The sequence below is a fragment of the Physcomitrium patens genome, chromosome 20, assembly GCF_059467195.1.
Source record: "Physcomitrium patens ecotype Gransden chromosome 20, ASM5946719v1, whole genome shotgun sequence".
Classification (NCBI taxonomy): domain Eukaryota; kingdom Viridiplantae; phylum Streptophyta; class Bryopsida; order Funariales; family Funariaceae; genus Physcomitrium; species Physcomitrium patens.
In genome coordinates this window covers 11,013,226-11,031,189 of record NC_143429.1, presented here as the reverse complement: position 1 = coordinate 11,031,189, position 17,964 = coordinate 11,013,226, and the positions used below count along the sequence as shown (strand labels likewise).

General features: G+C 29.0%; 1 protein-coding gene across 4 annotated transcripts; it reads right to left on the bottom strand.

Annotated features, from left to right (window-relative positions):
• Window positions 1–637: 637 nt before the first annotated feature.
• On the bottom strand, window positions 638–3,454 carry LOC112272919 (uncharacterized). 4 transcript variants are annotated; one of them, XM_024501094.3, is made up of 4 exons: window positions 3,308–3,454; window positions 2,581–2,709; window positions 2,019–2,422; window positions 638–1,641 (listed from the first exon to the last, which is right to left on the bottom strand). In XM_024501094.3, the coding sequence occupies exons 3-4, from the start codon at window positions 2,356–2,358 to the stop codon at window positions 1,373–1,375; spliced, it is 609 nt and encodes a 202-aa protein (XP_024356862.1). In that variant the 5' UTR covers window positions 2,359–2,422; window positions 2,581–2,709; window positions 3,308–3,454; the 3' UTR covers window positions 638–1,372. The 4 variants fall into 4 exon arrangements, with proteins under 4 accessions (XP_024356862.1, XP_024356861.1, XP_090101258.1 ...); XM_024501093.3 differs by having other exon boundaries at window positions 2,651–2,709; XM_090245132.1 differs by lacking the exon at window positions 3,308–3,454 and adding an exon at window positions 2,991–3,027 and having other exon boundaries at window positions 2,651–2,709.
• Window positions 3,455–17,964: the final 14,510 nt, after the last annotated feature.

Below are 17,964 nucleotides of genomic sequence, written 5' to 3'. Positions count from 1 at the left end.
GAGAAAATAGAGCTTGTGGATTGGCAATGCCATAAGAAAAACTTCCAAATGAAAGCCCAAAAACATTTATCTAAAAGAGCAGCAGTCTCTACAATATTAATTTCTACTTTGTTGAAACAATCTAGGACAAAAGATACAAACAACCTTGAACTTTCATCCAAAAATCTAATTTGGACAATTCATCACCCTTGTGTGGTGTCATCTTTGTTAACTAAACAAAGAATGTTGGTGATATCTTATCATCAACAAGGGTACATTTACTATTATTACAAATCCAAGGGATATATTTGCTATTATCAAGCACAAATGGATATTTTTGATATTTTAACATATTTGAGGGATACTTTGATAGTTTTCCTTTAAAATAAAAACAAAAATAATTTGAAATTACCAAACATGCAAGGTTGTCTTGCCATCTAAGTTATCAATCCAAAACAATATGATAAATTTCACCTAATAATGTTTGAGTAAGGTCTTATTTTAGATCAGTTTCAAAGTCTGTGCAAAATATTGTTTCAGTTAGCGTTGTGTTCCAACAACATAATTTGGACTGTACAAATTTATCCTAGTAATTTAAATGAAAGACAAGGATTACAAAATTAATTCATAATTCACTCAATAAGTGGAAATTCAGTACTCTGGGCATCTTAGAAGGCTAGATTAATAAGTAGAAACTTACAAACATTGGAGAAAGTTTAAATGCTTTCCCCATTTCAAGACTATTTTATGTCCATATGTTTGTTACCAGTTTAGTATACAAGAATATAACTGTGGTATAGTACTTAAAAGTGTTCCTGAAGAAGTGTTGTACGATAGTGCTAGAGTTACTATGAGTAACTCATTCCAGAGTTCGAAATCTCACACAACATTGACCAAACATTGTGACTTCAGGACTCTTGGGAATTGAGGTTTAAAACACGGCTTAACTTCACAGAAGCAAATTGACGTGAAGTGAAGAAAAGGGACGTCGAAGCACACGCATCACTGCGGGGGTCCGGCAAATCTTCAACTCGCTGCAAATAAATCGATGCAGTATTGGAGAACTATTTTGATGGTCTGCACCTTCAAATCGGAATACATTGCTTGAGGATGATCCAAGGAACCACAGGATGGCAATAAGTGTCACCTAAATGAACGTGAATCCAGGAGTACAACACATACAGCAGTGTACAGTAGTTTCAAAACTAAAAATAAAGACACGGCATTTTCACGAGGTGTTGTATAATGTTCTTGGAAGGCTGATAACTAATGATTTACAGTCGAACCAGCACAGATGACTGCTTTTTGTGTGGAGGTCATGAATTCACGATTCACTCCTGCCATTAGAAGCACCAACTCTAAGATGGGGAAGTCATGAGATGACGACTGATACTTATCTCCGTTGTTGGTACTTGCGAAGATCTGTACTGATGTCAATAAGCGTCTCATCATCAAGGCCCTTTATGTCGATCCACTCCATACCATCGAACTTATTGTGAGGATTAGGGCCTCCTAGCTCAGGTAAGACAAACGAAGTGTCTAAGTTATCGTCAGGGTCTGGTTTGTCAGTCCCGAGTTTGGGCGGTGGAACTGCCTTTCCTCGCGAAGGAATTTTTGACTTGCGAAAGAAGCTCCACCTGCTCGACTTTTTTGTTTTTGATTCTGATACGCAGCAACCAGGTACATGAGTCAGAAGGCCAATTGACTGTTGATACACTAGGTACGTTCAATTCCTCGAAATGAAATTCCTCCTTTGATTTACTCTCAATTGTTGACACTCCGACAAAGCTTACATGCAGTTCAAAGGCTGGACAATTGACACCGGCATAATACTTTTCTGAACTACCACATGCTCTTAGGGTGAGAGTCGCAGATGGGTAAATCGAAGAGGAAGTAGACAGAAATAACCAGATGACATAAAAAGATAAAAAAATCACATAAAGAACTTGCTCATCTAATGTGTATTATCTAATACTCATCCACAGCAATCTACCTACATACACTTTGCAACCCTGAAGAGTTAAGATGGGGATCTGTACCTGAAGTGGTCCCAGGCTTCTCTTCATTAGAAGAACTGCATTTTGTTCTGCTTAGGCAACAGATGAGAGAGGCAGCAGAGGCTATTCCAAAAATGGAACCCACGACAATCCCAGCCACTGCTCCACCGCTTAATTTTCTGTCATGTCCATCAGTTGTGCCATCACCTTCCGCCAAGGATACTCTCACCACATACAGTGGTTGGGCGTTTAAGGGCACCTTGTCGAGGTACGCCAAACCGCCACCTCGCAACACAACAGTGGCTTGACTAAACCCTAGACACAGCAACGTCAAAACCAGATTTGCAACTATTCCTCCCCTCAGATTTTCATCTCGACGCATTTTGATTTGGCATGGGGAAGTTCATGGGAAGATGTCACTTTCCCAATCAAGACTGCAGTGTCGCCTGTTAAAAAGCATTGTCTGGTTAGAAATTTGACACTATTTAATGCAATCCTTGAGCCTATCAAGAGAGGCACTCCTCCAATAACCTCAAGCATACAATATCCTCCATATCACCTTGACAGTCATCAACTACGGGGTTTAACCGACATGCTCAACTACCTCTAGAACGATGAATCCTCTGGAAAGGCTCGAATCCAAAGGTCGATGAGGTCATAAGAAGGACACGCACCATGATCTAAGATCTGGACCATATATACTTCGACTTTCCAGCGAACAATGGCATTGATCCTGCTAGCAGGGGAGTGTGTGTGAGCATTGCAGGACTCTAGTGTTTTCAACAGGAAATAAAGGTGTGGCGATAAAGGAAAAGAAGAAGCATAAGAACTAAATAAGGTTCCTCTCGAGGAACTCGTTCATATCCTTGGTAGCGTGAGGCGAGAAAGGTGTCAACCCACAACGAATTATCTTGAGTCCAATGGTCTACGACTAAATAATGTCACAAACAGGAACCTCTTGCAAATTACACCGGCGATCAATCTTATAACCTAAAATCTGCCCAGGATGCTAACCTTGCAATCGCACTCTAAGAATTCCAGACATTGCAAGGACCTCTGTGCACGAGAAACGCCAAGTTGAGGAACATGAGACGAAAAACTGCAAAACTTCAAAACTAACTGAGAACTAATCTGATCCACAACATTGGAGCCCTAACCTCATTGCTGCTGCCAGAGGGATTACTCGAAAGTCGCATTCAGTATGAGTAACATTAAAACAGACTGTAATCCAGCATAAACTATTAAGCAGACACTGTACCAGCGTGCTCATCAACATAGGGGGTGGGAAAGAACTAGAAAAACTAAAAAGAAAAGGGTAAATCATCACACACCTTCGAAATCCAGTGCACGAATCACCAGAGACACACTACTGCTACCAACAATGCTCCCATGAAACTCCAAACACCTTCATGCACAGAATCTCGTCAAAACAACACTCCTGAAGCTAGCTCCACCCTTCTTCGTGGCCACTCCATAGTGTTTAGCAGTCGAAGAAAAAGAAGAAGAGCTGAACAACAAGTAATGCAAGATTGGGAAGAGCTACAGAATGGGGGCTATGGTGAGGAGGGCATGTGAGTGAGCAGTGGTGATAGTATTATGACAAAGTGCTCCTAGCTGGTGGTCAGGATGCATCATTCCACAGGTAAGACAGGGAAAGGTCCTGGACCTGGACAAGCCCCTGTGGGTCAAGGTGGGTCAAAAAGGGTCCACCATAATAATCCCCAGGAAGCCAGGATTTCCATAAAAATGTGGGCCCAGAAACAGGCACTCCAAGAGCATCCAGCATGGCTACCAGGCTTGAAAATTGCAAGTCCTCTCATCTGAAATCCTCACCAGACATTCCATCCTCAGGGTCTCCATTGCTCCTCTCCCAATGCACAACCACCACCACCACCACCATCTCACCTTCACAGCAGAAATCATTAAAGTCGCATGAGGTCAACAACTTGATGGATATCACCTACAAGATTAATGATAGGAAACAACCCAGCTGGGAAAAGAAGCTTGTTAATGCAAGTCAATGCTTTTATCCAACTTTGGAAGCAGAGGTTTACAGCTTCCCAATGGCACCTTGGCTTGCCTTGGCCTCACCCCACACAGTCCCACACTTAATGCTGGATCTGGGCAGAGTCAAAGCATGTGTGCTAAAAGTCATCTCACTGAGACTGCTTTTTCTACTATTTTAGCTCATTCTGGGTCCACTTTGGTCAACATGAGCAAGAGCTTCCACATCCCAAAAAGAATTCCTTCCATCTTCCTTCCCTTCCTTCACATGAGATTATTGTGTTGTTGATAATGGAGGGATTCCTTGGCTCCATCTCCCATGCCTGGATTTGTGTGCAAACTTGGCACCAGGTCACCACCAAGCACATCAGGGTTTTCGTGTAATGAAAGATGGTGCCTTTATTACCCTCTGGGTTGGCTTTGCCCTCTGATGGGCACCCATCTTGCACCCTTTTGCTGAGTGGGATGCAAACTGTGCTGTATGGATGTGATTGCTCCTCATGTGTTTTAATTATTTGTATTTGTTTGTTTCTATATCTGTTTTCTGGATGTGGGATTCAATATTTGCTATTATGATTGTGGATGTTAGACAGGGAAGATGTGGTGTAGCTTGAACTTTGGCACAAGAAAGGAGTGATTGATGGAGCAATTGATTTTAGGGGAAGCAGATTTGGTCTTCTCTGTATTCTCAATGTATGGTATCTTTCAATGAATTGCATATTGGCATTGTATCATTGGCTTTTGTGTTCCTTATAAAAGTTTCACCAACATATTGTTTTTGTTTGACTCAATATGTTATGGATTCTAATTAAGAATGTTGTAGTACAAATCTAATAAAAATTAAATGTTAATTTCACAAATACTCTTTACTTATACTTCAGTTTCATTATTCAAATTTTAAAGTTTAATATAATTTATCAAAAACACATTTTAATAACTAGCTATTCAGAATTTAGTAATAGAATTCAGATTGTGTATAAAAGGAAAATAGTATACTTATTTATCAACTTTTATAATTACTAATAAATTTATTTTATGTTTTGATTATAAAAGTTTTCTATTAGTGAAAATATATTATGTGCATCTAAAATAATATATTAATATTTTAAACCATAATATATATATATATATATATATATATATATAGTATTTTTTAAATAATAATTTATATGATTTTTAAGTGTTTCTATTTTTCTATTCTTAAGTCTAATTGATATGTTGAATTACTAGTCTTAACATTCTTCAAATTTAGTAGAATCACTTTAAAATATATATATATATATATAAGAAAAAATATCTTAAATCTCAATTAATTTAGTTAAAATTAAAATTAAATAAAAAACCAATGCAAGCAATATAAAGGCATTGCTATTTTGTAGCTAAAGTGCCTTTCTTCTTATTTTATTTTGTGAAGTTATAAAAGTGGTAATACTACTCCTAAATTACTTATTATAATTTATATTTTCAATTATTCTCTTGATTTACTGCAACAAAATTTAAATATCATCCAAAAAACTGTAATAAAAAAATATAATTCTCAAAATATCGAATATATTTTGATTGGTACTTTTGTAAATTTTTTTAGATTTCCTAATTATTAAAGAAACATAAAAAAGTCATAATTTGTTTTTAATAATAAATAATCCTAAAGAAATTCAAAAATAAAATCCCTTAAGTAACTATAATAATCTTAAATAAATACTAAAAATATAAATTATAAATAAATCTTAAATAAATCTTAGAAAAATCCTAATCAAATCTTAATAAAAGCCTTAATCAAATCTTAATAGAACTTTAACAATTCTAAATAAACTCTAATAAATCCTAATCAAATCATGATTAAATCTTAATTAAATTTTAAACATATTATAGACCAAATCTTAATAAAATCCTAATAAAATCCTAACCAAATTCTAATCAAATTTTAAATCCTAATTCAAAGCTAAAAAAAAACCTAAATAAATCTTAATCACTTTTTAAATTTATTTTTAAAATCTCAATAAATCTTAATCAAACTATTGATCTTAATTAGAATTTCACTCACATTTCAATCAATAAGCAATTAACAAGTACAAAAAATTTGAGAAGAATCAAACTCACCAATTGAAAGATAAGATCTTAAAACCACTTGGATGTTGGCTACTCTCATTTTCTAACTTGAATGCTGATCTTCCAGTAATAATTTTTCCTTGCTATACTATTAAATTTCTTCAAAAATTAGATAGTATGTATATTTTTAAGTCTTAATTACTTTCACTAATTTTTGCATTAATCAAATAGGAAAATGTTACAAAATTGCAAAAATTCTCAATGATTTTAAATTTCAATTATCCAAGACCATAATTCATAAAAAATATCATAACTATCAATCTAATAAATAATATTAAAAATTTAAAAATAAATCACTTATAAATATACTATAAAACTCACACAATTTTCAAATTTTTGATTTTTGATTTTTGATTTTTTTTTTCAAAATCCAAATCCACTAAATTCATCTCTCAATTTGAAAAGCCCTCAAAACCTTATTACACCTTTAAATCACATAAAATTAATTCTAAAAAATCTTTTCATAAATTTTCTATCAAATTCCAATCTTAAATCAACTAAAGAATATCGAAGTTGCTGTAAGGATGTTATTCTGTACCTTGAGGTTTGATTTTGACTTTGATTCACAACTAGTTTTCTTTGGATATCAATTCTTTATGTTTTGAGATAATTTTTGCTAAAAAATATTCTTGATCTCATCTTAAAAATATCTATATCAATTATTTATCTTATTTGCTTTTATTTGGCTCTTTTAAGCCTTTATAAAGTAAATAGAAGTCTCTTCTTCAAGAAGGCAGTAATAACATCTTTACATTTTTTTTACCTCCTTGTTTCTTATCTATATTTTTATAATAATTTTTTGAAGTATTTTTATTTAAGCTCTTCTATAATATAATTTTTTCTTTTATCTTTCACCTTATAGTTGTATTATCACATAACAACACCAAAAAATTGTGCAATTGAAAGAAATAAGTTGATTAACCTCATAATTGCTACTACAAATATAAAAGAGACATGAATTAATATTTTGGAGAATTTTGATGGAATAAAATCAAAATTTTAAAGATTTCTATAATAAATCAAGTTCTATATAAGGTTATATCCTTCTTAATATACTGATGGATTTATTTAAGTTAGATTTTTAGATGTATTTCTATCTCAAAGTGTTCTTTTTTGGTTCATATTGTTGATGAAAAATAATTATGGAATTTTATATGATCTAAATTAATTATTAAAATTATATTTATTATATTTAAAATAAATAAAAAAATAATAGAAGAAAAAAAATTCTTATTTTTACAATAATAATCACAATCAATTATCATACATACTGCAAAATTCTAAAACCTTGCTTGAATTATGGATTGAAATAATAAAGTTCTTATCAATCAATTTTGATATGAGTTAAAAATAGTTTTAAAGACTTATTATAAATAATGCTAAAAAATTTCTAATGAAATAATTTATTATTCAAGTCATTGCATGTAATAATTGAATTTTCAAAAGATGTTAAGAACAAAGATTTTATTGTAGATAACTAAATCAAATTATAATGATAATTTGTAAGTTTTTAAAAATTTATTCATCAAAACTTGAATTTATGTAAATTGATACAATACTTTTTAAACATCTCATAAAATAAAAAAAAATTATATATTACAAGAAAGATTATTCTTATATTATATAGAACTTAAGCATATTATTCAAAATTCTTTAAAAAAGTAATGTAATCCCAAAATAAAGAATATAGTCACCAAAAAAGATAATGAATTAGAAAAAAAAATTCTTTAGTAATATTAAGGACCAACGGTTGAAATCTTATCAAACATGTTTTATTTTACCATCTATTAGAGGAAGAATATATTCTTGAGGGTCTTTCTCTCTATTACATTGTCTTAAAGGCTATAATAATCTAAATGTATTGACTAATAATTCAACAAATGACATTTCATTAGTAGAATCTACTTGTTTTTTATTCTTCATCTCTTTAAAGCCACAAATATACAAAAATCACAAACAATGATAGAAGATAGAATGTAATCTTTTATTTGTAACTTTTTCAATATCCATGATCTTGAAAGAGACTCTTAATGTTTAATAATTTTATTAGAGATAAAAAACATCTATGATTGAATTTCAAATTTTTTATCTGAAAAAAATTATTTAGACTTCAAAAATGATAAAATATTAGAGGAGTCTTTATGCCTTGATATGAAAAATTATTGATAATTAAGAAGACCTATCTATGACCTTTAAAGTAAATAAAGATCAAATTATGTGGCAAATAAAATTCATTTGGAATTTACAATTTTCATTTGTAATTTTTTCAATATATAATCATCACTTTTTGTAGAACTTGTTTCTAAAAAGAAGAATAATGTCACAAAAATATATACTTATTTAAATTAAAATAATTAATTAAAAACAAGTAGAAATAAGTAAATTTGATAATTTCTTATGAAGAAGCTTTTTAGAAGCTTTTTAAATGAAAATTTGACTTTTGCATATTTTTTGGTAATTGATTAATTAAAAAATTGGCCAACAAGTTAGCTATGTATTGCACATATTGGTGACTTGTAGTAGAGATTGGCTACATAGCAAACCTATAAAAAAAATTCTAACAAGTTAGATGTATTGAAGAAAAAGAATTTTGAAGTCACAACACATAATATCAGCAAGATTGCATACAAAGAGAGTATGGAGTAAGATAATTCTCACTTCCATTACCTATTACTTATAGGTGGTGGTTGTTGTCCTAATAGACAACTTCCATCCTTTGATGAATATATCCATCCAATATTCTGCTAAGACTATCAATTGATAACTTATCTATTATAAAGATAAACCTTTAGCATATCTTCTATACTCCTAAGATCTTTAGTTTGTTCATTTATTTTTTCTCTTGGTCTTCTTATATATCAAAAGTCAATCCTTTGACTATTAAAAATTTATTTAAAATAATATCTTCTATAAGATGATTTATTCTATTTTTATTTTTATTTACTTATTTTAAAATTCTTACTTTTTTTTTATTAATGAAAGGCTTTTAATCCTAATATCATTATCAACATGTGATGTTTATCTTTTATTAGTATTTTTTTTAACAAATCAATAAGAATGTCTTTTCTTGCACAATACTTCATATTAATCACCCCCATTTTAATCTTCTCTCTTATAAAGTGATGTTGAATGTCAATATGTTTGATTGTTGAGTGATGCTTTGGATTCATTGCAAATGTAAGATATCTTTGATTGTCACACTCTATTGGAGTTGTTTCCATTTGTACTACTTCAATGTCTTTAAAAAATTATGTTAGTCATATTGCTTCTATTATAACATGGCTTACTGCCATGTACTCCGCTTTAGTCATTGACCTTGTAATTTTTGGTTATTTATTGCAATTCCATGAAATAGCTCCTATTCCAACAAAAAATACATATTTTATTGTTGACCTTCTATCATTTACATTTCCAATCTAATTCACATCATAATAATCATGCAAAGTAATGTTATCACCTGCAAAGCATAATTTAAAATACAAAATATCTTTTAAGTCCATACAAAGATTTTTTCAACTTACAAATCCTTGAGATTGATCCATATAAATATTTTTTCAACAATATCCTTGAGGTTGATTTATATAAATGTATTCTTTCAAGTTTTCATTTAAAAAATTTGTCTTTACATCTATTTGATGTATTTCTAAGTTTATTGCTATTCCAATTATCATTATGGTTTTAATAGTGGTACATTTGGCCATAGAAGCAAATGTCTTATTAATTTGGTGGCAATTTAGTCAATTTCTATGTTCTATAGTTCATAAGTGATTTAAATTCTTCTTCTATAGTATTCTCCTACTTCATAGCATCTATAAACTACAATGTATTACATAAATTCAATGGATAAGCAAAGACTAAAATATTAATAAGTTTTTTAGTTACTTGAGAAAAAATGTGATTTTTCTGTCATTCATCAAGTTATTTTCTATCTCTCAAAAGATATCTCCTTTCACTTAATGAAGATTCACCTTCATGCATTTCAAGGTTTTTTACAAGCTGCTTCTCTCTTAAAGTTGGTCTCTTTATATTTAATAATTAATATTCTTCATAATCATCATCTTCCATATTTTAATTATCTTTATTGTTAGTTTTAATATTTATAGACACACTTTGATCTACCTTCATTGGCTTTCCATTTTGATTTGAATTTTGACCATCTTCATTATATCTTTTTCTTCCTTCTTTGCTGAAATTAAAGATGTATCCATAAATATACCATTACTTCCATTTAGATACATCTTCAAGTGCTCACAAGTATTTTTGTGCTTCAAAAATTCTACATCATAATTCTTGATGATCTTTTTGGTTTTTAAATATATTAGTCTACATGCCTTAATACCTTCATAATATCCAATAAATACATATTTTGAACCTTTTGCTATCATGGATATATATATCTATTGTAATTATTATCTATATAATATAAATAGATAGAAGTAGGTAAGAATAGATTAATTTCATAATACATTCTAGAGAAGCTTTTTAAAAGCTTTCTAAATGCTATTTTTATTTTATATGTATTTGTAGTTGATTGGTAGATTAGAAACTTGGTCAACAAACTAATCACATGTTACATGTGTTGGTAGCTTGTAGAACAAGCTAACTATATGGTATCCATTTAAAAAACGTGCCTTGTAAGTTAAAATACATGTCATACAAAATAAATATGTTTTTGGAGGTCTTATAAAATGTTGCCACATAGATCTTAAGTAGATGGTACATATAAAAGCAAGAGTAAAGCCTTCTTCACTCTTATTAATTCTTTTCTTATTTCTAGTCTAGATTCAAGAGTTTCTAGTTTTTTTATCTTTTGATAATAGCTATTTTAGTTTTCTTTTAATATATATAATTCTTTATTTTTATTTTTTTATTTTTTTTTGACATAGATTTTAGAAGTTTATGCATATTCTTTCAATCCATATCCTTAATAGATTAAGAGTACACTTATAATATCAAAGATTTTTCTTCTCTTGATTAAGAATAGATTATTTTTTTTTCTCAATAAAATATAAGCATATTAGAATTTGTAGATTACCATCTTCTAAACTATTATTTTTCTTAATATTTCTTTGTATTTAAGTCCTCTTTTTTGCTTATCTTGAGTAATATTAGATATATATTTTTTTAAGTCTTATTATGGTAGAGCTTTTTGAAATAAAGAGTGTAATGGCTCAAATATAAGAGTAATGGAGAAAGTTGATGCTTATAATGCATCAACTTAGTTTATTGCCACCAAAAGCAATAAAAATGGCAAGAAGTGAAGATACAAATATGATTGGAGCCACTTCAACATCTACACTAAATCACATTCTGTCAAGGACAAAGACTCGATGAGGGAAAATATACACAAAAAGGCTATCTCGATATAATAAGTCAAAATATAAACAAGTAGGTATATTAAAAGGAAACTGGAATGGCTATTACCACAAGACAAGAAACTAAAGACTCTTGAACCTGGACTAGAAGCAAGAAAGGAGTTAACAAGAGTGAAGAAGCCTTCACTCTTGTCTCTATATATACTATCTAACTAGGGGCTACGTGGCAACGTTCTATAGGACCTCCAATATGTGTTGACTTTGTAGGACACATGCCTTGACTTACAAGGCAAGTTTTTCTACGTGTGGGCCACATAGTTAGCTTGATCTTCAAGCTAACAACATGTGTGGCACATGGCCAACTTGTTGACCACGTTTCTAATCCAAAAAGTCAATTAAAGACACCTATGAAGTCAAAGCAGCATCTAGGAAGTTTCTAAGAAGCTTTTATATTAAATATTATAGAATTAGCTTACTTTTATCTACTTTTACTTACTTCTACCTATTTCTATATGTAATTATTAGCTTACATGATTATGGCCGTGACACATTCCTTCTCTTATAATAAAATACTCTTTTAGTATTAGAAAATCTATAATTACCTTATCTAAGAAGTTTAATGGCACAAGATCCAAGTTTCAAGGATTTATCAATCAAGTATAATTTGTAATTGAACTTCAATTCCAAAGCTATTCAGTGCCAATATCACAAGTTAGATTTATTGGTACACTTCTTTTAAGTTTGGCATTATTATAATTTTCATCTTTCTTTCAATGACTAGATCTAATATTGGATAATTTCAAGGCTTATTTTATAGAATTTTGATTTATATATGGAAAATATGATAAAATTTGTCTTTCAAATAATAAAATTTGTATCTTGAAATAAGACAATCAATTAGTGATATCATATGCTTCACAATTTTAACAACTAGTAATTAATGTCAAGTAAGATGATGTTGCCATTATCAGCCAATTTTTGCATGGATTATAATATAAAATAAAAGAATTAATGCTCAACTTACCTAATCCTTAGACATTGAGTCAAGTAATTGACTTTGTAATAAAGTATGAGAATCGACTTTTTGAATTTTAATTTAAAAATTGCATAAGAAAACCTTCACATTAGTACAATTCAATGATAACTTTGATGACCTCTCAATCTAAATATTTGGAAGTAGAAGACATGCAAATTAATGCAATATGTTGTTGTATTATATGTTGTCTTGTTTGAGAATGCACTGAGCACTTAGCTGTAGAAGGTGAGGTTGTATTTCATAAGTATCTAAAGAACCCTAATAGGTTTCATCCATATGAGAAGAATATAATCCAAATTTCAATTCAAAAGTGCTAAAAAATAATCTTTTTAGTAGCTCCAATCATACATAAACTCCAATTACTTTATTACTTTCATATTTAAGCAATTTAGATTTTTCTTATAAGCCCTAATCCTAATCAAATGAGCTTTGACAAGCTGTAACTTCTAATGTGACCATTCACTTGATGTGAAATTTTTCATGCAACTGTTAATGTAAGTCTTCTATATGCTTGAGAAATTTCAGCCCAATCCAAATTCTAAATTGTGAAAAAACCTCCAAAAACTGCACTAATGTCATTTGGCCACCAACTTGAAAGATGATGTACAAGTTCTAGTAGTGATTTTTCCTTCTTCAACTATTAATTTCAACTCAAAATTAGTGTATAGCTTGATCTTCAAGTCTTCTATCACCATGCCGAATTTCACCTTGATTCAACTAATAGATCTTTAGATATCATAGAAATCCTACCCAATCTCAAACTGCCAACTTCTGGTATGTTCTTGTATCAAAATCTAGATATCTCTCAATTACACTATTGGATTATTATAAAATTTTATATACATTTAGCACACCTAATTAACCAAGCATTATCAAAATTTGAATTATAGATGTGACATCAATTTTACAAACTAGTTGAGAGTACTAGCCCTAATTTCATTGCATAAATTCCAAGTTGTTAATACAAACCCTAACTTTCAATAACAATTGTTAAGTCCCAAAAAATCCTATCAAAACCAAACTTATTTCTCTAAAACAAGTTTTGACCTAGCTCTCAAATTCTTATCTCTGATCTTTGAATGAAATCCTATTTTGTCCTAAGTAGTTATTTTAGTGGCTAGAGGTTTGATTTCAATCATGTCTCACAAACAGTCAACCCTTGGATATCAATCTATCTTATTCTAAGGATTTTTTAGTCCAATTCTATCCTAAACTTAATCCTAGTATCAATCATACTAATTATTTACCTCTTCTAACTTAATTTTATCAATTTATGATCTTTCTAAGGCAGTAAAAAAGTCTTTATATCCTCGAAGGTAAAAATACTAACCAATCTTCAATCTACTAACTATTAAGATAAGAAAATAATCTAAGAGTCTTTTATAAAAGCCATATTTAGATATCTTGAATTAAGATTGAATCAAGATAATTAAATATTAATTAAAAAATTAATTTTGATTATAGTTTCACTATATAGTCGTTTTATATTACGGCAATGTTTTAAACCTCTTACAAAATAAGAAAAGATTCATCATCATCAAGAAGGACAATATTTATATTATAGAGAATCTAAACATATTACTCAATATTATCTAAAGAAATGATGCAATTACAAAATGAGGAGTATAACTGTCAAAGATGAAAAAATGTCAGAAAACAAATTTGTCTAGCTACAATAGGGACCATGCAATTAAAATCTTATACAAATGAAGGTCTTATCTTCTCCTCAAAGCTCTATCTTTATTTTATAATAGATGAACTTTTAGGATCTAATAATCACAAAGCCTTTGCCTTGATAGATTTAGGAGCCTTAGCTTATTTTTTAAATGAAGATTTTGTTAAAAGCCATAGAATATCATTAATATAAAAAAATAAATATGTATATATAGAAGTCATAGATGTCCGTTGGTTATCTTCTAGAGATATTACTCATGAAATACTTCCTATAGATGTAATAATAAATGGTTATAATAATTGTGTAATTTTTAATATAATTAGGTCTCTTTTTAATCCAGTGATTTTAGGTTTATTGTGGCTAGAAATATATAATATTCTAATAGATTGGATTTTTCATAACATTGACTTTTTTCAAAGAATTATTAAGAGTTTTGTAGAAAGCTATGAGTCTAGTATAGCCAATCTTACTCGTAGGTATAAATTTTTTTTTGCATGCTATAAAAAAAAAATCACCTTTTGTTATTTACGTAATATCTATTTTTAATGATAGAAAGACTTCAAGTAGCATTCCAAGTCAATATGAATATTTTCAAGATATTTTTGAGAAGAAGAATACAAATATTCTCTTAGAGCATTGTCTATATGATTGCTCAATTGACCTTAAAGAGAGAATTTAGCCACCATTTGGTCCAATCTATAGTTTATCACAAAATGAATTAACTGAACTTAAAAAGTATAATATCAAGGACTTGGCTAAGAATTTCATACACCATTCAAAATTTCTAGCAAGAACTCCTATCTTATTTGTGAAAAAAAAAGATATATCATTATGAATGTCAATAGATTATTAAAGATTCAACAAGATTACCATCAAGAATATGTATCCTTTATTCTTGATATATAGATTTCTTAATCAAGTAAATCAAGCTAAGATTTTTATAAAAATAGATCTATAAATAGCATACAACTTGGTCCACATTAAAAAACAAGATGAATGGAAGATTGTATTTTGAATAAGGTATGGGCACTTTGAATATAATGTCATGTATTTTAGACTCATAAATGCATCAGTTGTTTTTAAACCTCTTGTGAATGATGTTTTTTGTGAGTTTTTAGATGATTTTTTTGTTTGTTATTTAGATGAAATTTTAATATATTCTAAAAATACAAAAGAGTATGAAGTTCATATTTGTTTTTGTATATTACAAAAATTTAGAGATGTAAGATTGTGTGCAAAATTAAAAAAGTGTATATACTATACTATTCAAGTTGACTTCCTAAGATATATTATTTCCAACAAAAGACTTATGTTGGATCCAAAGAAGATTCAAATTATTATAGAGTAAAAGATTTCAAAAACAATAAGAGATATATAATACTTTTTGAGCTTTGGCAATAACTATCAAATCTTCATCAAGATTTTTTTTCAAGTTGGGACTCTTTTTACATATATTACATGAAAAGATAAACTTGATTGAAATAAAGAAATTGAATCATTATTTGAAGCATTGAAATCAATATTTATTTTTACACCAATATTATATCTTTTCGACTTTTTAAAGGTATTTTTTATGGAAATAGATGCATCAAATTTTGTTGTGAGTGTTTTTTTTTTTTTTTTCAAAAATAGGAGAAGATGACAAGGTCTATCTAATAGCTTTTTATTCTAAAAAACTCTTAGCAGCCAAGCTTAAGTATGAGAACCATGATAAAAAACTTCTTATAATCATGGATTCTTTTTAAGAATGTTATCATTATCTAGAAGGCACTTCTAATCCATTCATTGTATATATGGATTACAAGAACCTCAAATATTTTATATCAATAAATATTTTGAATTATTGCTAGGCTTGTTGGAGCATATCTTTATGAAGATTTAAGTTCAATATCACTTATTGGCTAAAAAAACAATAAGGTTTGTCTGATGCCCTTTTTAGATATTTTCATCTTGGACCAAAAGAAGGAGATGCAACTTTTGATCAAAAAAGGATAATTTTATTGAAGCCAAAATAATTTCATGTTTGAGCGATAAAATCAATATTGGCTGTTGATTCAATTTTTTTCAAGAAAATTCAATCAAATATATCATTTGATTTTCTTGTTTATAATATGAAGAATACTTCTTCTCAGTCTTGTGATATTTTTAAATTTAAGTTCAAGAAGAACCTACTTTATTTTGAATAATACCTATATGTTTCAAAAAAAACACATTTACGTATTCTTCAAGCATGTTACAACTTTTTAGCAATAAGATATTTTGGATATAATAAGACTTTGGAGCTAATACCTAAAGATTTTTGGTGGCTTCAAATGTAGAAGGCTATAAAAGACTTTTTTCAATCATGTGACATTAGTTCAAAGTCAAAAACTCCTCGTCATTGATCTTATAGATTTTTTCAATCATTACCTATTTCAAAACAACTATGGTCTTTAATTTCTATGGATTTATTAAGGATCTTCCAATCTCAAGTTTGTGTGATTTTATCTTTGTGATAATAGATTTTTTTATCAAAATAGTATATTTTGTACCATGTATAAATTTATCATAAGTAAAGAAACTGCCAAGCTTTTTTTTTTTACCATATCTATTCATATCATGGATTGCTTAAAGATATTATATCAAATAGGAAGACTTAATTTTTATTAAGATTTTAAAGAACCTTTTTTGAGATTCTAAAGATAGATATAAAGCTTTCTTTGATCTTTCATCTTCAAACTAATGAATAGATAAAATACATAAATTAAGTTTTAGAGTAATATTTAAGGTATACCATTAATTATTTATAAGAATATTAGACAACCTCTTACCATTGATAGATTTTTCTTATAATAATATGATGCATTCTTCTATATAATTTTTTTTTTTTTTCTCAATTATGATTATCATCTATGATTTAATACTTTTGATTTTTTAAAAATTGATAATCTTGTAACAAAAGATTTGGTAGATTATTTATCAAAGATTTATACAACAATGAAAGTACAATTAAAGAAAGCTCAAGAACGACAAAAGATCAATAAAAATTCCCATCAAAAAGAACAACCACAATTCAATATAAGTAATAAGGTATGGTTATTTTGTTATAATATTAAGACTACATGTCCTTGTGATAAGTAGAACTACTGTAGGCTTAGACCTTTTTTTATTTGTAGACAAATCAATTCAATTGCTTATCAATTATATCTACTAGAATCAATGAAGATCTATCCTATATTCTACATGTCTCTTCATAAATCATATTAGATTGTGAATATACCAAGAAGAAGATAAGTTCCACTTTTTCTTATAGAAATGGATAAAAATAAGGAATTTGAAGTAAAAAAAGTTCTAGACTCAAGGTGGCACCAAAATAAGTTGAAATATCTTATTTATTAATACAAATATGATATTAGTAAAAATACATGAAAACCAATAAAGAATCTTGTAAAAATAGTAAAGAAGGTCAAAACTTTTTATCAACATTTATCAAAACCAAAATGAAGGGTAGTAAATCTTTTTTATAATAGAAATACAATGGAGAAATAATTACATTCTATCTTTTATCCTTATTTAAGATTTCTATATAATTATAGCAATAATGAGATGGAGAACCAATAGCTAGGAGATTCAATTCAAGAGCCATTATTTGCTAGCTTTTTAGATAAGAGATTGCAATTATCATAGCCTTCAAGATGATGTAATAGGAATGAAGGCCTATAAGAATAATATGTTCTTCAAATAGATGGTAAGATACAATGCATTTGATATCACGACCTAGGAAAAGACTCTTGATGTTTGGTGATTTTATTGGAGGTAGACACGATTTTTGATGGTATTACGAATATTTTGTTTGAAGGAAGTTACAAA